Source organism: Podarcis pityusensis, assembly GCF_964106645.2.
Source record: "Podarcis pityusensis genome assembly, chromosome: 16".
Lineage (NCBI taxonomy): Eukaryota > Metazoa > Chordata > Lepidosauria > Squamata > Lacertidae > Podarcis > Podarcis pityusensis.
In genome coordinates this window covers 15,985,806-16,007,143 of record NC_138041.1, presented here as the reverse complement: position 1 = coordinate 16,007,143, position 21,338 = coordinate 15,985,806, and the positions used below count along the sequence as shown (strand labels likewise).

The window sequence follows — 21,338 nt, the reverse complement described above, 5'->3', positions numbered from 1 at the left end:
ACAATCAGGAGTCCCAAAGTTGAGAAATGCTGCCTAACCACTGCTGAACATGAGTCAATAGTGCTATGTTGCAGCAAACCAAAACAAACAACAGTAATGGAGTTCAAGGCTGCATCAACAGAAGCAGAGTGTCTAGTTCAAGGGAAGTCCTAGTACAGTGGTACCTTGGTTCTCAAACGCCTTGGTACTCAAAACAACTTGGAACCCATACACTGCAAACCCGGAAGTAAGTGTTCTGGTTTGTGAACCTTTTTTGGAAGCCGAACATGCTCTGCTTTGAGTGTTACATTTCCGATCTGAGTGCCACACTTCCGTTTTGAGTGTTATGCTGGGGTCTGTCTGTTTTTGCTATTTTGCCTTTTGTTTTTGTGACTGTGTGGAACCCAGTTCAGCTACTGATTGATTGATTATGTGACTGTAGTACAGGGGTCAGCAAACTTTTCAGCAAACTGTCCCACAGACCATGTGGGGGGGCCAGACTATACTTTGAAAAAAATGAGCTAATTCCTATGCCCCACAAATAACCCAGAGATGCATTTTAAATAAAAGGACACATTCTACTCCTGTAAAAACACGCTGATTTCCGGACTGGCCGCAGGCCGGATTTTGAAGGTCATTGGGCCGCATCCGGCCCCCGGGCCTTAGTTTGCCTACCTGTAGTACATTGTTTATTGCTTTCATTTTATAAATCAGTGCTCTCATTAAGTAGTAAAATTCATGTTAAATTCATGTTTTAGGGGTTGTTTTTAAAAGCCTGGAACGGATTAATCCATTTTGCATTACTTTCTATGGGAAAGTATGCCTTGGTTTTGGAATGGACTTCTAGAACAGATTAAGTCTGAGAACCAAGGTACCACTCTACGCCACCTGCTGTTCAGCTCCCTGCCTTCGCCCCTACCTATCCCAATAAGCACTAGTCACCACTGGCAGAGAGGGTGGACAAGACACACAAAGTTTACAAAGCCATTCAACTTCATGGCAATGCTTGTGCGAGTTAATTTTATTACCCCTATTTCGGAACGAAAAGAGACAGAGATGGAGAGCGACCAGAGTGTCTAGGATGAGGAGGGGGCACAGTGGATTCAGACACCCCCTTTTAGTGGGAGAGTTTCTAGGCTTGCATCTACGTGATTATTTTGCAGCTGTGGAGGAAGAGGAACAGACCAAGGTGGGGGCTTCTCCTCCTCCTGCCCCCACCGCAGTTGACTGGCGGCAACATCCAGGGGTTAGGCAGGGTCTTCACCACAACTCTCGAACATGCAGTGGTTTGCATTTGTGGTGAACCACAGATATCGAGCCTTCTCTTGCATCCATATATATTCTGAAGTTGCAGTTCAGATTCTGTGAACAAGTGTGGCAGGGGTGGGGGTGGAGAGGGGGGAAGATGGAAGAAACAAGTCAGAAATGTCGGGGTTTGTCCATGCCATCAAATATGACGATGAAAAACTGTGGCCACAGAGATTCTCCTTAATAGCAAATGGAAAGTTTCCCAGTGGATTCTGTGGAGGCCTTGAGTAAGAGCAGGGTTGGATCCTGCCTTCAACTTTCTGCCTCATGAGCAGATCCGCTCTCATTAAGAAAGAACCTTTTTTCAATGAAAGAGCATGGCTGAATCAAGACATATTTGAAAAACACTGTGCAAATCCTTTTTTTTTAAAAAAATGTTTAAAAAATATATGGCATTTGCCATTAGCTCACTAGCACCATCTAGTACCACATTTGTATAATGCACCTAAAACACACTTAAACTGTTATATTTGCAGCTATATAGCTGAGCCTCACCTCTTTGTTCTGGCTTTTGAGGAGCATATGTTTAGCACCCACATTATTTCTGTGATGCTAAGTTGTTTTAAACTGGGTGTTTTGTTTTGTTTTTAAAATTGTATTATTTTTATTGCATATTTATACTCTGTCTTTTCCTCTGACAGGACTCAAGGCGCTTAGAGATAATATTATATATTCAAACAGAATGTAGCCAAAGCCATTGTACATCCAACACCCTTGCTTCTCATGCAGAAAATGAAAAAAATGAGGGGGGGGGAGAGGGGGGGAAAGGAAGAAAAAAGAAAATGACAAATGAAGGGGGGGAGGACACCCACAGAACATAACCAAAACTCTATAGTACCATGAATAAAATTTAAAAATATCATTTACATTGCCATTCCAGAAATGTAAAAACAAAGCCCGCCTTTCAATAAATTAGTTTTCTTCATTATTATGTATTGCTGCATCGTTCAGATAGCTTTAAACAATGCAGATAAAATTTTAAAAAGCTAAAAACATATAAAAAGGCCATTGAAAAGTTATTGAACTCTAATGGAATTCAACAGAATGAAAAGAAAAACTGAATTGGTTAAAGTAAAAATAATAAAGACAGCACAGTTCTATGGAAAGCCCTCTCTCAGTGATGCAAACGTTTCCCTCAAAAACCTAGAAACCATGGGGCAATAATTCAGGTCTCGTGACCATCTCTTGGGGTGCCACCAGACAGCTGCCCTACACCCCAAAAAGCATTTACACTTTCAGTGTCAATTTGTAGTGGACTGTCTGCTTCTCCTGCTACATAACTGCTGTTTGACACTCCTGTCTTACTGATTTTGCTCTGGCCTCCTTTGATTCTCCCCAGTCCACTGTTTCCAACCCTGCAGTCTGGCCTCGCCTCCCTTATCTCAACAGCAGAAGTGAGTCGTGAGTTACGACACCACACTGCCAAGCTGCCTTGCTCTCCCCCATCCTGCCTTGGCAGAATCGGCTGTAGCTGGCAAGGTTTTCCACCTTTCTCTCTCCTCCGCCTACAGCAAGGGGTCCCCACCCCCCACACTGCCATTCCCTTCAGGGGCATACAAAATGAGCGGAGGGGGCGGTCCGCCCCAGGTTACACTCGGGTGGGGGCGGGTTGACAAGATGGCCCCTGCCCCCCAGGTGTAGAGTGACTTGTGCCCTGTCAGTATGGGCGCCGCTCGCACGGCGACCGTACGGATTGCTCTTCTCTCTCGCCCTCCATATGGGCATCCATAGATTCAACGTGCTGCCATCTGCCTTATTGCAGGGCAGATTCGAGAGTAAACCATACATGGAACGAGTCTGCCCCTGCGGCTTGATGGAGGTAGAAACTGTCTCTCACGTCTTGTTACGCTGCTGTTTCTACGGGGATATACGCTCGGTATTTATCACTCCTGTTACACAAAAATCTCCAAATGGGTCTGAACTTCAATGTCTAAAACTCCTGGTAGAGGACAAGGATCTAGAGATCACGCTAAGGGTGGCCAAATTCTGTGTGACTGCCATAAAACTTAGGGGACAAGCTGTACTACCCAAATGATTAAGGTTTTAAATGATAATTTTAGGTTATATTTTAGTGATCAAGATTTAATATATATTTTTAACTGCCGCTATATCTGAATTGTCTGTTATACCCAATTGCAATTCAATGTATTCCTGTTGCGTTTTATGATTTTCCCACTATTGTAAGTGAGCCGGAACTGGCCTGTGACCGTAATCATAAAATTCTATTCTGCAGGGGTTTGCCCTAGATGTCCTTTGGGGTGTCCCTTCCAACCTTACAATGATATGATGCTGTGACTAAATGGACGCTGTTAGCTCACCTCCTGTTCGTCTGGAGGTGGCAGGTTGCAACCTTTCAGCTCCGGCAATGGCTCCTTCTTTGAAGAGAACATAAAATGCTCAAGATGTTCCATCATGTGACGACGCTCCCTCAGGTCCTCCTTTCTGCAGTCGGTCTTCGCCAGTAACATCTTCATGTGCACCATTGTTCCAATGGCATCCTGGAAGCAGAGAATAAGAAGCTCACAGCTTCTGTGCTGCCAACCAGCTCCTGGCCTGGCATTGTGCATGTGTGTCCCCAGAGGCAATTTTTCAGGGAATAAGGGTTTTGCATCAAGTCAGCGCTTAATTTCAGCCCTGAAATCTGATTTCAGGGTCAAGGCTCAAGCTTTCAAATGTCTACACTGTTCAGTTAAAGCACATTTAAGCCTGGTGACCCCCCCCATCATAGTTACAGACACCAAAGGGGGAGGGACAGAGGGGCAAGTGCCCACCCCAAAGAGCCCACCCCCTTTATTCCCTGCCCCATGGCTGGACTCTGTTATCACCACATATTGCTATTTTTCTTTGAGAGATATTGATGTGTGGGATGCAACTCACCCACCTAGAAATATACTTTACCCCTCTGTGCCTGCCTAACTACTGCATTTGTTTCCTTGGTGCCACAACTAGCTGCAGTTCCCAATAGACTTAACAAGCTACAGTTCCCAGGATTTTTTTGGGGGGGGGAGAGCCATGTGCTTTAAATGTTTATCGAATGTGCATTGTATGTATGGTGCAGATCTGCCCTAAGTGTGGAAGGTGTGAGAAAGGGTGTCAAAGCATGTGCAGAGTGCCTTTTCATGGCTATTAGGGAACCACACCCAGCCCTTACAATGTTTGGCTTATAGGGCAAATTCAGAGATGTGAGGGTGAAATCTCTCCCACCCCCCTTTCTTCTTTGAAATTAAGCACTTTGCACACACCCCTCCCTTCATGCGATCTCTGGCTCCCTCCCCCCCCCCACTTTTTCTTCTCCAGCACCAGCTGGCAGAAGAGAGAGGACATTTTTGCTCTTAGTTCTCATGCAACCCCAGAATTCTACAGCCATTGCAACAGGGTTTGCCCACCCATGAGGCAAGGTGAGGCGATTGCCTCAGCCAGCAGGTTCCACAGGACCAGCAGAGCCCGATGTTTCTCTTTCTCCCCCCCCCCCACTTTTTCCCTCATGTAGATCTTCCCCCACCCCTTTTTCCCTGGTGGTAAAGGAGGCACCATTTTGTCCACCTGAGGTGCCAGCATTGTGCAGCCATAAATCCAAACCATGGAATTGAGGGCAGTGGTTTTCAGTGGGGTGCCTTGAATGACGGTCAGGGGTGCTGCGGGCAACACTGGCCTCTGTCCCTCTTTCTTTCCCTCCCTCCCTCCCTCTGATGCCCTCTTGCGTCTCTGCCTCCCAAAGGCTTGCACAGCTGTTTGCTGCAGCAGCCCTGGCTACAAGCTTCCCAGGCGAATGGCGCCTCTGGCGCTGGCCAGGGGGTGCTGGTTGCCAGGAGCTGAGGTGGCATCAGAGTAAGCAATCCAGTGGGTGAGGGAGCCCAGCCAGCCAGCCAGCCAGTCTGTCAGCCCTTGCTGTTGGGAATGGACATATAAGTGGGAGGCCGGGCAGGCTGGCTTGTTGTGTGCAATGCCTGCCTGGGAACCGAAGGAGAGCCTTTCCACCATGCAGGCCCACTGCTGCAACTGCTGTCTCCCAAGCTGAGCAAGGTGCTGGCCTCACATTCACCTTTGGCCAGTCTCTGTCAGGCTGCTAAGGTGGGGGGGCATTCCTCTTCCCAGGCCCCTGGAGGAGGCTTGAGCAGGTACCTCTCTTTGGGGTGGCAGGGGGAGGAAGTGGCAGTTCAGAGACGGGGGCAGTAGCTGCTCAGAGGACTCCCAAGGAGAGGGGAAAGGAGAGGAGGCTGAAGGAACACTCCACATGGAAGGGTGTTCAAATAGGGATGAGGGGCTGCAGGCTCCGCAGGCAAGGGGTGACAGAACTGGGCTCCTGAGCCCCACAGGGGAGCCGCAGAAAGAATGTAGCTTTTCAAGGGAGCCCTGGACTCAAAATGTTTGAAAACCTCTGCTATAGGCTATTAACTGATGGAAGTAATTGGTATTTGGACAAGCATAAGAAGGATAGAAGAAAAGAAAACACAGCACACACTAAGACTGCCTTCTTCTTCTTTACCATCACAAGGACTAGGAACCTTATTCTTATTCTTCCAAATTTTCACGCACCCACTTCCATGTCATCTTGCGGACAACTTACAAAGGGGGGGGGGGAATATGCTCCAGAACCACAAGGGGAGGGGAGCAGTGCTGAGTGGCTCTTATCCCTGCCCTCAAACACCGCTATGGTGGTCGGATGGCTTTTGGGTGTCTGCTTGGGGGCAAAAGAGAGAGGGTGCTCCAAATGGGGGACATTCCACCACCCGGGAGCCCTTGGGGTGCCTGTTTCCTTTACCTTGAATGTTGGAGGTTTGGCCTCCACGCTCCTGTAAATACCATCATAATATGGAAGCTTGTTAAAATAGTCCACAGCCCGGGACCCCAAATCCAACGGTTCTCCTTCTTGAAAGCTTTCCATTGCCTCCCGTTCTTCGGATGAAGTTGGCACCCAGTGTTCTTCCATTGCCTCCCGTTCTTCATATGAAGGCGGCTCCATCTGCTCCTCAGGCGCTTCTGGGACAAGCGTCTCTCCTAACTCTTCCTGATAGGGCTGCTCTTCTGCTTCTTCTTGCCCCCACGCCGGCTGCCCCAGGAGCAGGGCTCCCACGAGGAGCAGCGGCAAACACAGCCAGGATCCGGTCATTGTGGCAAGGAAAGGCTGGGAACTCAGAGGCTGCCTGGCTGGAGGCGAGAGCCCTGCAGATATAGAGATGGAAGAGGCTCCTCCCCCTGGTGTCTCTGCCCACCCCAGTGGGAAGGATCCCACCTTCTCCAAGTCACGTCCACAAGGCAACCAGATCAGAGAGAAGAAAAGTGAGTCGAGTCCCAGAACCCAGCAAAGACTTGTGACTTCACGCTCAGGCTCTGGGAGGTCCCTTTCGCTCCTCTGATTCAGATACCTCTCATAACAAGCTATCATTTACTAATCAAAACAGGTGCTAGGAAATTTATTTCTTTGGCCCTCTGTTCTCCCCAGTGAGCCCTCCGGGATTGCTGCAGTTCAGTTCTCTGGGATGCCGTGAGGTGATTTGTACCCAAGCTGGTACAAATGCCCAGAAGCTGGATTTTTCACTTCCACCTGGGAATGGAAGAATGTGTCAATACCGGTTCCCTCTCTTCTTTTCAATCTTAAATTCAGCTTCAGTTTGTCATTTTAGATTTATTTATTTTTTAAAAAGTCCTCATGAGAATTCTTCAGCGTTTTTCCATAAATAAACATATTTTTTTGTGTATGCAGTTCTGGCTAGGGAATGGGGAGAAATATGATTCAGTTTGCATTTAAAAAGGAATCACTCAAATTCACACTTTATGAGAAGCAAAACACAGCCATTCTTTGAAATTTGTGTTCATCTGAATTTTGCAATGCTACTCTCCAACTAATGATGTTTCTCAAAATTAGGGGAATTTCTTGCAAAAATGGGTACATTAGTCAGAACTGCAACAAACACATGCTGTTTCAGAGAAATTTGCGCTATGACTCTGAAGAATTGTCATGAGTTGCTGCAAAATGTGGGGAACTGAATTTAAGACTAGGAAAATGAGGTACTGAGTGAACTGACAAATGACAGGTACAATTGATAATCACCAGCATACACAGTTTTGCAAACAGCTTCTAGTATTTATTGTATTTCTTCATCATATCAATTTTTCTACATGTTTTTGACTTATGAAAGGCATTTAAAAAAAACAACAACATTGGAGGGAGAACTCTGTTGCAAAATTCAGAGAAGTGTAAATTGTCTGGGGTGTGTTCCAGTTCTCAAACTGTTTTTAAAAGTTTGAAATGAATAGATCTGACTTTAAATGGGAACTGAATTGAGTATTTCCCCCATCCAGCTGACCCCAAAGTAGTCCTGCCTAGATTTAAGGAGTGCCTAGATCAGATGGTTTTGGATGCCTCAGAAACAGGCATTCTGGGCTGTTTTGTGCCCAAAATGTTTTCCAAAAGGGTGTTTGTGCACAATGTATCAAAATCAGGCCCATCCTGGCTACATGTTTAAATGCATCTCCCCCCCCCCCCCGAATCCTGCCACAGAAAGGTGGTATTCTGCTTCACCAAAGAAATCTTTTACAGTTACGTTTTTAATTCCGGATGAGCGCAAAGAGAAATGAAGCTGAACAAACTTTCTTCAGGCCCCCAAATGAGGTGAAATGAGGCAAAGGGAGATTAAGAGGTTTAAAACGTAGAACAAACAGACAAGCAAACCCCAAAAGCCCTTCTTGTCAGATATATTGATAAGGACATCTGATAAAGATTCTTGATGCATTGGCAGTGATCTTTTCAGGGACTCAAATCAAAGCAAAAGTTGCGAGGATTATTAGTTTATTGGGACATTAAAACAAACCCAAAGCTGGCCCATCTCTTGAGGTCACCTGAGGCTTCACCTGGACTGTTAATCATGTACCTCCAAAATATTTGAATAGCGCCCTGGACCAACGTTCTTGCCAACGAAAACCCTGCTGAATTGCCCCTTTCAGAACAGGAGCTCCCTGTTCATTGTGCGAAAAGCATACAAAAATATCATCGTTATCATCGATGCCATTTCCATTCAGCTCGGTTGCATTTTGATGTCCTTCCTTGGTCATCTTTTAAAAATAATAACGCTTCATCTCCCCTGTGCTTTATATTCCGTTATCTCCATTGCTGACCTTGGCAGGGACAGGTGGTGCTCTGGGCCAGGAAGAGGGCCCAGTGAGGGTGACTGGTTGGACTGGGGAGGGTAGAAGGAGCTCCTGATTCTGCACACACTGTCAAAGCAAAGCAAGCCTATGGATAAATGAGGTCTGTGTCTTCTCTGAAAGCTTGGAGAGCTGTTGCCGGTAAGTTTAGATTAAACCAGGGAGTAGGACCTGTGTCCTTCAAGATGCTCCCAGCAGCCCCTGCAGCCAGCATGGCCAATAGTCCGGGATGGTGGGAGCTGGAATCCTGCACCATCTGAAAAGCATTTGGTTGGCTGTCTCCTGGATGTCAACAGTGCTGAGCTCAATGGCCCCATGGCCTGACTCTCCATATAATGCATCTATGAATGTTCCTTGGATTTGCAACAGCCCAGCTTTATTATTGAAAGCTTTCCCCAGTACAGTGGTACCTCCGGTTACATACGCTTCAGGTTACATACACTTCAGGTTACAGACTTCGCTAACCCAGAAATAGTACCTCGGGTTAAGAACTTTGCTTTAGGATGAGAACAGAAATCGTGCTCCGGTGGCACAGCAGCAGCAGGAGGCCTCATTAGCTAAAGTGGTGCTTCAGGTTAAGAACAGTTTCAGGTTAAGAACAGACCTCCGGAACGAATTAAGTACTTAACCCGAGGTACCACTGTAATCATAGATGTGTGGAGAGAGATATCTCTGTCAGTAGAGCATGAGCTTAATCTCAGGGTTGTGGGTTCAAGTCCTTCATAGGGCAAAAAGATTCCTGTTTTGTGGGGGGCTGGACTAGATGACTCTCGTGGTCCCTTCCGACTCTACAGTTCTATGATTCTATAGTGCAGAAGGTTGGGAATGAGAATCTTTGTGTCACCTGATTTTTCCTCAGATTATACATGTTTAAAAGGGATCCAAGGGAGATCCTGGAAATCACAGAGTGGTTCGCTTTCACCTGGAAAAGTGGTGGGAAGTATTGTTAAAGATAAAATGACCAAGCATACAGAAGAACAAGCTCCCAGTACGTTTCCGAGCACAATTCAAAGTGTTGGTGCTGACCTTTAAAGCCCTAAATGGCCTCGGTCCTGTATACCTGAAGGAGCGTCTCCAGCCCCATCGTTCTGCCCGGACACTGAGGTCCAGTGCCGAGGGCCTTCTGGTGGTTCCCTCACTGCGAGAAATGAGGTTACAGGGAACCAGGCAGAGGGCCTTCTCGGTGGTGGCACCTGCCCTGTGGAACATCCTCCCTTCAGATGTGAAGGAAATAAGCAGCTATCTTACTTTTAAAAGACATCTGAAGGCAGCCCTGTGTAGGGAAGTTTTTTAAGTTTAATGCTGTATTGTGTTTTTAATATTCACTTGGGAGCCACCCGGAGTGGCTGGGGAAACCCAGCCAGATGGGTGGGCTATAAATAATATATTATTATTATTATTATTATTATTATTATTATTATTATTATTACTACTACTACTACTACTACAGTGTTGTTGTTGTTGTTGTTGTTGTTGTTGTTGAAGCACCAGCATGGCCCAGTCTCATGAACCTATTAGCTGCCTTTGAGCATGTCAACAAGAAAATAGACGGAGGCAGCTGGAGGCAGCATTGCTGGAAAACCTGGGAGGGGAGAGGGCTCTTGTGTTTGGTTCCTGGTTGCAGGTTTCCCACGGGCATCTGGTTGGCCACTGTGAGAACAAGATGCTGGACTACATAGGCAATTGGCTGATCCAGCAGGCTCTTCTTATGCTCTTAGGTTTCTTGCCATTGCTTAAAAAAATATTAACAAAGGGAAAATCCCAAAGAAATGGCATGGGAAATTCTGCAGAAGTGGCACCTCACTCCAATCCACCTGCCCCACATTAGTGGTGCTCAAAGCCACCCACAACTTGGGGGCAGATGTGCAATGTTGGGTTCCACATCTCCACATGTGGTGGACCTGTGACAAGGTGGCTACATTCTGCAAGGAAGTAATCAGAGAGAGAACTGCAGAAAACATAGTCAAAGGTTCAGAGTTGGCCTTGCTTAATCTTGACCTAGAGAACAATATAAAGCTGCATTTTAAGCATCTTACCGGCCCGTAATAGCCAGACTTTCAAAATTCTTAGAGGGTGAAACATTGACCACACAGCCTGGCGATTAGTGCCAATAGGAAAATTAAGCACTAAGCTAAATTAAGCAGGGGGAATTAAACAAAAAGAGGTGTTCTTGTTTGATTGGCGCAGTTTTACTATGCACAGTGCAAAAGAGGAGAAGGTGAAACCTTTGGCACCTTACAAAATTGTACAGTTTGGTGCTATAGATTGCATGTGGCAGCTGGAACTGCCACACAGCAGGGAGTGCGATAAAGCGAGGGCTGTAAGCGCCGATGCAATTCAACCTCACCACTTCTGTTGCTAAAGATTTCTGTGAGGAATAGCTTGTGATGGTGTTTTGGTACGAATTCCATATACCGGTAATTTGGTATGGATTGCCTGGAATTCAAAGGGTTATGGAAGAAAACACAGTATATGGAATAAAATAAGTACAGTGGTACCTCGGGTTAAGTACTTAATTCATTCCGGAAGTCCGTTCTTAACCTGAAACTGTTCTTAACCTGAAGCACCACTTTAGCTAATGGGGCCTCCTGCTGCTGCTGCACCGCTGGAGCACAATTTCTGTTCTCATCCTGAAGCAAAGTTCTTAACCTGAGGTACTATTTCTTGGTTAGTGGAGTCTGTAACCTGAAGCGTCTGTAACCTGAAGCATATGTAACCCGAGGTACCACTGTAGTAAAAATGCAATTAGAAATCAATAATGGATTCATGATTATTTGATAAGTTTTGCATAAATATGAACCTTACATTCCACTATGGAATATATTTTGTGACACTCCTTCTTCTTCTTCTTCCTCTTCTTCTTCTTCTTCTTCTTCTTCTTCTTCTTCTATTGTATTCTTATTCCTCTTACTCTTACAACTGTTTAATTATTATTTCTAGCTTGATGTTTTGTTTTTGCTTATTGCATTTGCAGATCTTATTAAAGAAATCCAATAATAATAATAATAATAATAATAATAATAATATGACTATTTAATGCAGGCATGCCATGGACCTCTAGCATGAAGTTCATGGACCACAATTTGGGAAACCTCTGTCCAAGCACCTTAGTAAACAATAGCTTTTCATGAGAGGTAACTGAACTGCAGGAGCAAAGGGGATCTCCCAAAGGCTGAGCCTGGAGCCACGAGTCTGTGCTGGATTGTCAGATTCAGCTCACTTTTCTCCTCTGTGATGTGGACATGTCTTGGAGCAGGCGGGGTCCTTCCAGTTGGGGTGGGCGGAGCCACCAGGGGGCGGAGCCTCCTCCATCCCTATATCTGCAGGGCTTTCGCCTCCAGCCAGGCAGCCTCTGAGTTCCCAGCCTTTCCTTGCCACAATGACCAGATCCTGGCTGTGTTTGTCGTTGCTCCTCGTGGGAGCCCTGCTCCTGGGGCAGCCGGCGTGGGGGCAAGAAGAAGAAGAAGAGCAGCCCTCCTGGGGAGATGAGCATGTCCCAGAGGAGCCTGAGGAGCAGATGGTGCCACCTTCGGCCGAAGAAGAAGAGGGGGACTGGGAAGAGGAGGAAAGCCTGGAAGATTCAGACTACTGGAGGCCACGCAGCTTTGAGGACCATGAGAAGATGATGGCTCAAGCGCATAGGAGGTTTATGGAGGAGGAGGCAGCATACAGCGCACGGCCAGTTCATGACTTCATGAAGCATATGGCGGTGGCTCACTATAACAAATACGATTGGCAAAGCAGATATGGCAATTACTACAAGCACTATGAGAGCAGCCATATTGATGTCGAGGTGAGCAAAGCAGAGGTTGTGAGAGGTTGCCCAAGTGTGTGTGTGTGTGTGTGTGTGTGGACTATGGGACCATAGAATCCTAGAATTGTAGAATTGGCAGGCACCCCAAGGATCACGATGCAGGAATCACTGCTGAATGCCTTTCAGATAGTCATTCAACCTCTGTGCGAAAACCTCCAGCGAAGGAGAGCCCACCATTTTCTGAGGGACTGTTCGTTCCACTGTTGAACAGCTCTTGCCCTCAGAAAGTCCTTCCTAATGTTTAGTCAGAATCTCCATTCTTGGCACTTGAATCCATTGGTACGGTTCCTACCCTTCGGGTGTAAGACACCTGGGGACCTTCATTACTGTTGTTTATTAGATTTAAAAACCACCCTAAGCTCTCAGGGCAGTTCATAGAATAGAATACAGGATTAAAAACAAGTCAATAGTGAAAACAAAGCAGTAAAATAATAACCCCCCCTTTCTCTCAGACGTATTTAAAAGGCTGTTGGATATTAATCAGCCAAAGGCAAAGAGGAACGTTTTTGGCCTTGTGCCTAAAAATATATAATGAAGGCGCCTGGCGAACCTCCCTGGGGAGAGCATTCCACAAATGGGGAGCCACTACAGAGAAGGCCCTTCCTCTCTCCTGAGGCTGAGAAAAGGCACATAAAGTGGGGAAGTAGAAAATATTGTTCTGCTGAGATACCCCTTGTATAGGGTGGAGGGTCCTCTAGCATTCAGGTGGTGGGGCTTGTGGGTGCAACTGAGCCCCCTGCCCTCCCTCTGCACCAGGACTTCCCAACCTGATGCTCCCTCATTTTCCCAGTCTGAAATTCAGTTGTCCAGCTTAGAATCATAGAACTGTAGTGTTGGAAGGAACCACAAAGGTCATCCAGTCCAACCCCTTGCAATGTAGAAATCCTTCACCCAACATAGGACTCAAACCCACATCCCAGAGATTAAGATCCTCATGCTCTACCAATTGAGCTATCCCAGCAATCCACGGATTTATTTCTTTTAAAACATCCTCATGAAAATCCCTTACCATCTGGGTGCAAATTTCTCCTAATTAACAAATTTTTTTGCATGCAGTTTTGTCTCACATTTTTTGCAGGCATCTTTTCCCAAACACAATGCATTTCTGTATGTTACTTACATTCTTAGGCACACTTTCGCCCCAGTATGTATGAAGTTTGGTTTTGTAGTCAGAGAACACCAGGCAGGGGGGCAGTGTTTGGAATCAAAGAGCAAGAATCTCCCCACCCCCACCCCCTTTAAAAAGTCACTTCCTGCTTCTGCTGGCAAAAAACCAGACATTTTGCTGAATTTTCAAAATTCCAGACACAAAGCAACAGCCTGACTTGGCCTGACATGCCAAGCGTTCTAAGGGTTGGGAGCAATTCCCTGGTGGTGAGCGAAAGGCACTCTGCACATGCTTCGATACCCTTTTTTTGCATTTTACGCACTTAGCACATTCCAAGCTAAGCCCTGCCTTAATGCAAGCCTACACCTCTGGAGACGACTTGGCCAAGCCAAGCCATGCATCAGCTTCAGCTTGAAAGTCTTTCTCGTTCTCTGCTTCCAGAAGGCGCAAGGGATAATACTCACCTTTGAGATGACTTTGGCGAAAACCAACTGCACAAAGGATGACGTGAGCAACCAGGAGGATTCCGTCCCGCGGTACTCCGATCTGTACTTGGAGAGCCAGGGTTGTGTGCTACTACCTGAATCCGAACAGGAGGTAAGATAATAGAATCGGTGTTGTTTTTCAGTCTGGACTGCCAGATGATGTCAGATGTCTTAACATGTCCTGGGAGCAACAGGGAGGCTGGCCCTTTAGGGGGAATGGGGCACTGCGCTACCAACCTCAGCCTGTCCCCCCCCCCCGCCCACAGTCCCATTTTCTTACAAGGGGTGGGCCTGCCTATCGGCTTCCCCCATCCTCAGTCTCTGAGTTGCCCTTGTGGAGCTCAGCAGGGCGGAAAAGGATAATAGCTAAGCAGCGTTAATCTTTGGAACTCGCCCCTGCAGGAGGCAGTGATTGCCACCAACAACGATGGCTTTAAAGGAGGATTAGACAGATTCATGGGGGAGAAGGCTATTGATGGCTCCTAGCCATGGTGACTGTGCTGTCCCTCCACAGTCAGAAGCAATAATGCTGGAAGAAACCACAGGTGGGGGGAGATGCTCTTGTGCTCAGGCCATGTTTGCTGGCTCCCCACAGGTATCTGGTTGTCCCCTGTGAGAACCGGTTGCTGGACTGGATGAGCCATTGGCCTGATCCAGCAGGCTTTCCTTATGTTAGATCCAGCTCAGCCTTCCTTTGCTTGTATTCCCTGGACAACCAAGCAGTTGTCGTCTGTCTCTGACTGTTTCCCCAATATAAAGAGCTGGTCTTTTCAGGGTGCTGAATGCTGCAGCCTGAGTCCATGGCTGTGTCTAACCCGAGGCAAACCACTGGAACCAAAGAGCCCCTTCCTTCTTTCCTAATAAGTGTGTTGCCAGATTGTCTTCAATACATGGGATTTCTCGTCTTTTGTTTTCTTAATTTGCATGTGTCTCTTGTTCTCCCCCCCCCCCATCTTACCTCTGTTTTTAGAAATACGACTGCACGTTTAAAATATTTCTAGATGAGGAGTATGGAGAGACAACTGTGATTGATGAGGATTGCGAACATGTTCCTGGAAGAACGGAAGGAATCTCTGAAGAGGCGGAGGTGGAGGAGGAGGAGGAGGAGGAGGAGGAAATGTTTGAACCCCCCCTTGAAGAGTATTGAAGATTTGGCCTCCTCTCTGAATGCTGATGCCCACTTTTGCTGGCAGCGGTGGGAGAGAAGTCCCCGCTTGATTTACCCCTTTCCTTCCTTCCGCACCTGCAATGTAATCACTTAGATACAAGCCAGAAAACTCTCCGACTAAAAGGAGGCGTTGGAATCCACCGCAGTCCCCTCCGCACCCCAGAATCACTCTCTTCCCACTGTTCCAAAGTAGGATAATAAAATTGACTTGCACAAGCATTACTGTGTGTTTTCATAGAAACAAAAGAGTCAGAAGGTTCCCCCTTCAGCTGCTGAATTGCAACTCATTACCAAACTTAAAACCATGGAGAAACCTGGTTTGAACAAAGACATTGGATTCTTATCCCATTATACATGACTAAGCCATTTCTCACCTTCTCACCCCTTGCCTTTTCCTGTAAGACCTATTACAGTCGTTAAGAGTCGTCAGCAGGCTCTTCTCAGCTATCTGCCAATCTCCAATTCCCACCACCCTTCTGAGTAATACCCCTCCCCACCTTCTCACTATATAGAAGGATCTGGCAACTTCTGTTTCAGTGTATCTGAAGAAGTGTGCTTGCACACGAAAGCTCATACCAAGAACTAACTTAGTTGGTCTTAAAGGTGCTACTGGAAGGATTTTTTTATTTTAACACACAGAATGTGAGGGCTGCCAGAGCCCATCTTCTTCAACAGGCTAGTTTTCTAAGTGCAAGGATATTTTTTAGATAAGGGGAAATGGAAAGGTCCAATCTCAATTCTCCACCCCCCCCATTGCATTCATGGTATGGTCCTATAGGAGCTGCACCACTTGACTGCCGTGTTGTGTGAGTAACACACATTCAGTGATGAGTCGGGTCTTTTTTTTGGCCTCCTCCTGACTTTATTTGACCTTGAAGCAGAAGGTGCCCCTCTTAGCAACCTCTCTTTCATCCCTGCAATAAATATTGTGCTCAACCAAATTGTCCGGCAGCGAGAGACTCCAGTGATGCCTGTGCTTTACCCAGGGTTTGGTTTCTATGGAATGAAGGTCGAAAGAGACGGGTGTATTTTGGATATATGGTTTAGTTTACACATATATTCAGCCTGAGCATAGGATGGAGGGGCTCACAACACCCCAACAGATGTTACTTCCCCATTAGGTTTCCAGGGGAGCCCCAGGTCACAGCTTTGGATCTAGCACAGAGTGAACCAAGACTCTGTGCAGCCAGCATCCAGTACCATCCAAAAATTCTCTCTCACAGACACAATTTTTTATTTTTATTTTACTATGGCAGGGGTAGGCATCCTGTGGGAATCAGCGTGTTTTTACATGAGTAGAATGTGTGATTTTATTTAAAATGCATCTCTTTGTTCACCCCTCCCCCAAATATAGTCCAGCCCACCACATGGTCTGAGGGATGGTGGACCAGCCCTGCTGAGAAAGGTTGCTGACCTCTGGACTATGGCTAGGATGATGCATCCAGCCGAATGAGGCAGGAAAGGCCCGCCCATTTGTTTCTATGGCAACAGAACTCACTCCTTAAGATATGCATGGCAGGTACTTAGCTGAGAGGTCAAGAGCATTAGCTTGACAAAGGAACTTGCCTGACAGTTTCAGCAAACTTCCTCCTATAGAATCTATCAATCTATTGATCTATCTATTGCATTTATATCCCACCTTTTTCTTCAAGACGTTCATGGATTTTTGCCTCCTCATTTAATTTCCACAACAACCCTGTGAGGTCAGTTAGGCTGAGATTTGTGATATCTGAGGCAGGAAACATGCCCAAGCGCTGGCCCAATGAAACCCCAGGAGCTTCACGGCCAAGCGGGGATTTGAACCCTGGTCTCCCAAGTCCTAGTCCAATACTCTAACCACTCTGACTCTCTGAGAAGCCCAAAGGAGAACTTGAGTGCTCCACTTGTGTGCCTCAGCTTCTCACCATGGAGGTACAGCCTAAAATGGGATGAAGATTATATACCTGTATAAATGACGCACTAAGTTAAGAAGTCCTTTCCTTTGTCCCGAAACTTTCAGCTTTTATTTTCTAGCCCATGGGTAGGCAAACTAAGGCCCGGGGGCCGGATCCGGCCCAATCGCCTTCTCAGTCTGGCCTGCGAATGGTCCAGGAATCAGCGTGTTTTTACATGAGTAGAATGAACAGCTGTCAACTTTTCCCTTTTCTTGCGGGGAATCCTATTCGGAATAAGGGAATCTCCCTTATTTCCATCGTGGCTGCCTCCCCCCCCCCCCCCGCTGGGCACCCCACTCCCAGAACGCTCACCCCACCCCTGCAGGACGCACCCCCCATCCTCTTCCTCCCAGCTTGTCATCTCTAGGCTGAAATTCCCTTTCTCCAACATCGTCTTCACGGAAGGCAGCAAGGACGCTATCAGCATACTCATCTACGGATTTGATGGGGTTAGATCAAGAATGGAAAAAGACCCTTCTAAATCCATCTCCTCCTGTCTCTTTCGCCTCTGGAGGGTGGTAATAATCATTCTGTGCACTGTTCCTTTCACAGCTGCCTTTGTGTCTTCTGAGGTTGGCAACTGCTGTCCTAGCTCCTCTGACCCAGAATCAGTGTCTAAGGTGAGGGCAGGGAAGCAATTTTGCAACTCCAATGACAAAGTGTGGTTTGTGACTGTCCTACGTCTGTGCACCACATTCCTCCAGGGGTTAGACTCTTGCAACGGGCAATCTTTCTCCACCCTGGAGGCACCTCATCTATCTTGATGCTCAATCTCAGCCAACTCGGCTCTATCAAGAAACTCTGCATGTTGCCCTGTTGCTTCAGGTGTGGCTAGGCGGGCCTCAACCAGCTTGCCATTGCTACAAGTGTACTGTTGCTTGTTCTCTGGCAGAATGACAAACATGGCACAGGTGTTATAGGTCACTGCACCAGCTCCCTCACCCTCCATGTCTCTGGTCCTATGCACACCGAGAGACAGAAGGACTTCCCCTTCAACTCCCCTACTAAACGCCTTCGTAAACGCCCCAGTTTGCCATCTCCCAGGATCTGCACTGAGCTAAGTTTGACTGCTGCTGGTTGCTAACTCCTCCCTTGTCAGGCTTGGGAGAATTCTCTCCTCCCCCGGTAGCATCAAGGATCAAGGAAGAAACAAGAAAGTTCGTATTTATGGTTTCATTCAGTCATTGTGGTGCAAGACAAAGAATTCAGTCCCTAACTCCATAGTGACGTTGCTCACTCTGAACTCATTCCCTTCTTTCCCCAGCAACAGCCCGTGGCTCTGGGGGGGGGGGGTGTTCAGGAGTCAAATGTCGTTGAGCCCTTTGCTCTTGAATTCTAATTGAGCGGCGTGTACGCGGGGATGGTGACTCTTCCATGCTTTCTAAGGATGTCTCCGCCGGCAGTTCTCCCCCACCCCGTCCTTCTCCTTACACCTCATAACTTGGCAGCCCTGAGTTCTGCTGTAAATACACACACACATACACACACACACATTTTTATTGGTTTTTTTAACGTATCATTTCCAACAATCATATAACATAACTTCTTATCTTATACAATATTTTAGACTTCCGTCAACACCTCTGATGATTTTCCATTCTTTATCACTTATTCGGCATTTCTTAATTTCTCTATTACTCTTAATTATCATTAACTAATAATTCTCCCCATAGCCTTTCTTGCAATATTTCAAATAGTCCTCCTTACAAAACTTATTACAGTCCTACTAGCGTAATCCGTTCATTACAGTTACTTTTCAAATAGTTCATATAGTCTTCTAAGAATCTCTGGCCCTGTAGGTTTTGAATCCTTCCTGTTAGTTTAACAAATTCTGCATAGTCCATCAATTTCATCTGCCATTCTTCTTTCGTTGGTAATTCTTCTTGCTTCCATTTTTGTGCCAATAATATTCTGAGTTCTGCTAAAATAAAAAAATCCTTCCAGTAGCACCTTTAAGACCAACTAAGTTAGTTCTTGGTATGAGCTTTCGTGTGCAAGCACACTTCTTCAGATACACTGAAACAGAAGTTGCCAGATCCTTCTATATAGTGAGAAGGTGGGGAGGGGTATTACTCAGAAGGGTGGTGGGAATTGGAGATTGGCAGATAGCTGAGATGAGCCTGCTGACGACTCTTAACGACTGTAATAGGTCTTACAGGAAAAGGCAAGGGGTGAGAAGGTGAGAAATGGCTTAGTCATGTATAATGGGATAAGAATCCAATGTCTTTGTTCAAACCAGGTTTCTCCATGGTTTTAAGTTTGGTAATGAGTTGCAGTTCAGCAGCTTCTCTTTCCAGTCTATTTCTGAAATTCCTTTGTAGTAAAACAGTTACTTTGAGATCTTGTATAGAATGTCCTGGGAGATTGGAAAGAGAAGCTGCTGAACTGCAACTCATTACCAAACTTAAAACCATGGAGAAACCTGGTTTGAACAAAGACATTGGATTCTTATCCCATTATACATGACTAAGCCATTTCTCACCTTCTCACCCCTTGCCTTTTCCTGTAAGACCTATTACAGTCGTTAAGAGTCGTCAGCAGGCTCATCTCAGCTATCTGCCAATCTCCAATTCCCACCACCCTTCTGAGTAATACCCCTCCCCACCTTCTCACTATATAGAAGGATCTGGCAACTTCTGTTTCAGTGTATCTGAAGAAGTGTGCTTGCACACGAAAGCTCATACCAAGAACTAACTTAGTTGGTCTTAAAGGTGCTACTGGAAGGATTTTTTTATTTTGACTATGGCAGACCAACACGGCTACCTATCTGTAACTGAGTTCTGCTGTAATTCAAACCTGTCTCCCTTTTCTCTTGAAACTGCTGGAGAAGGTGGGGCGATTCCCCCCCTTCCCCTCCACCTCCGAGAGAAGCAGAGGAGAAGAAGGGGGTGATCCCCAGCCCTCGTCTTTAGTCCAGTCCCTGACATCCCTCAGCCTGGCTTCTTCTCAGCTGTATCTCCTCCCCCTCAGATCCTGTGTTCCCACAGAGTAATCAGCCACACACACCCTCAGGCTCCAAAAGCCACAAGCTCACTCTTTTAGTCTCCTCCAGCAATCCTTGTCCCCGTTTGCAAGCTCTGGCCCCGAGCGCCCAGGATCTTAACACGACGTGTTGATTCCATTTCCAGAATCAGCCTCAGGAAAGTTTGCTTTGCTTTCACCTGGAGATGCCTGAAAGTGAGGCATTCTGCAAGCCAAGCGTGTGTCCTAGCCAAATCACATTCTAATCTTGCAATTAAGGCTCAAGGAGTGCCGTGTCATACTGCTCAGTGACATTTAGAAGCGTTTCCATCAAAGCGATGGAAATGTCAGGCTTATTGTGACAACAATCGAAAGCTGGCCTCTTTTCAGACATCACCTGACATTTTTCTTGGCCCATGGGGTGTTTGAGAACTGGGTACCATCATTCCACGTGGATAATGCTCCCGGCTGGACCTTGCCAAAGAAAACCCTGGTGAGTGAGCTCTTTCAGACTTGCAGTTCCTTGTAAGATGTCCAGAAGCGCAATGAAATAATACAGTGACTGATGACATAATTGCATCCAGGTGAATGGCAATTGGATGCCCTTGTTCATTTTTTAAAATGGTGCTTTATTTCCCCCGTGCTTCGTATGCTGTTTTCTCTTTTGCTGACCTTGGCAGTGAGGGCAGAGGCAGGGAACTGGGTTGGCCAGGGAGCTGGTTAGGAAGAGGGGATGGAGTGAGAGGAGAAGAGGGGGTTGCTGCCTGGAGCAGGACAGGCAGTGGGGCCAGAGGGGCAAGTTAAAGAAAAAACTGAGCTGCCATTCCTGCACTGGTTGGACTAGATGAGCCTTGGAGGTCCCAACTCTACAATTCTATGTGTACAGAGAGGGGAATAAGAGGTTTGGGGGAGTCCTCAGAGAAGGGATAAGGAAGCTGTGATGCCCACCCCTTTGAGGTTGTTGGACTCCCATCTACTCAGCCGGCAGGACATGGCGGGGATGAGATTTGGAGTCTATCCTGACCTAGATGCAGGATTTGCAATTACTGTACGGTAGCATCTACAAGATTACAATGATCCAGAGTACCGGGTTACTCTGCCTCCTGTGATATAGTCGCAGGCGAATCAGAGTCCAAAATCTTCTCTGGCGTCTTGGTGGCACTTTGAACTACAGCTATCCCACTGCTCTCACCATGTGTGGCATTTGCAATACCCACACAGGCTGCATTAGAAGGAACAAACTTTACTTAGCAGTAGGCTGCAGCTACAAGGCTGTATACAGTGGTACCTCTGGTTACGAACTTAATTCGTTCCGAAGGTCCGTTCTTAACTTGAAACCATTCTTAACCTGAGGTACCACTTTAGCTAATGAGGCCTCCCACTGCTGCTACGCAATTTCTGTTCTCATCCTGAGGTAAAGTTCTGAACCCGAGGT

General features: G+C 46.6%; 2 protein-coding genes across 2 annotated transcripts; one reads left to right on the top strand and one right to left on the bottom strand.

The window, feature by feature from the left end:
• Positions 1-972: 972 nt before the first annotated feature.
• LOC308465238 (uncharacterized protein) lies at positions 973-6,444 on the bottom strand. The gene is made up of 3 exons (XM_080984969.1): positions 6,050-6,444; positions 3,606-3,785; positions 973-1,341 (listed from the first exon to the last, which is right to left on the bottom strand). The coding sequence occupies exons 1-3, from the start codon at positions 6,395-6,397 to the stop codon at positions 1,240-1,242; spliced, it is 630 nt and encodes a 209-aa protein (XP_080841095.1). The 5' UTR covers positions 6,398-6,444; the 3' UTR covers positions 973-1,239.
• A 5,320-nt stretch (positions 6,445-11,764) lies between these two features.
• On the top strand, positions 11,765-15,227 carry LOC308465497 (uncharacterized protein). The gene is made up of 3 exons (XM_080985438.1): positions 11,765-12,226; positions 13,797-13,952; positions 14,811-15,227. Exons 1-3 carry the CDS (start codon positions 11,813-11,815, stop codon positions 14,985-14,987), a joined length of 747 nt encoding a protein of 248 aa, XP_080841564.1. The 5' UTR covers positions 11,765-11,812; the 3' UTR covers positions 14,988-15,227.
• The last annotated feature ends 6,111 nt before the right edge of the window (positions 15,228-21,338 follow it).

Excerpts from the sequence above, each read along its gene's own strand:
- LOC308465497 (XM_080985438.1), top strand. The coding sequence starts at position 11,813 with ATGACCAGATCCTGGCTGTGTTTGTCGTTGCTCCTCGTGGGAGCCCTG. Across the intron at positions 12,227-13,796 it reads GCAGCCATATTGATGTCGAG|AAGGCGCAAGGGATAATACT; the intron begins GTGAGCAAAGCA and ends CTCTGCTTCCAG. Across the intron at positions 13,953-14,810 it reads TACCTGAATCCGAACAGGAG|AAATACGACTGCACGTTTAA; the intron begins GTAAGATAATAG and ends CTCTGTTTTTAG.
- LOC308465238 (XM_080984969.1), bottom strand. The coding sequence starts at position 6,397 with ATGACCGGATCCTGGCTGTGTTTGCCGCTGCTCCTCGTGGGAGCCCTG. Across the intron at positions 3,786-6,049 it reads CCAAACCTCCAACATTCAAG|GATGCCATTGGAACAATGGT; the intron begins GTAAAGGAAACA and ends CTCTGCTTCCAG. Across the intron at positions 1,342-3,605 it reads CACCTCCAGACGAACAGGAG|AATCTGAACTGCAACTTCAG; the intron begins GTGAGCTAACAG and ends ACTTGTTCACAG.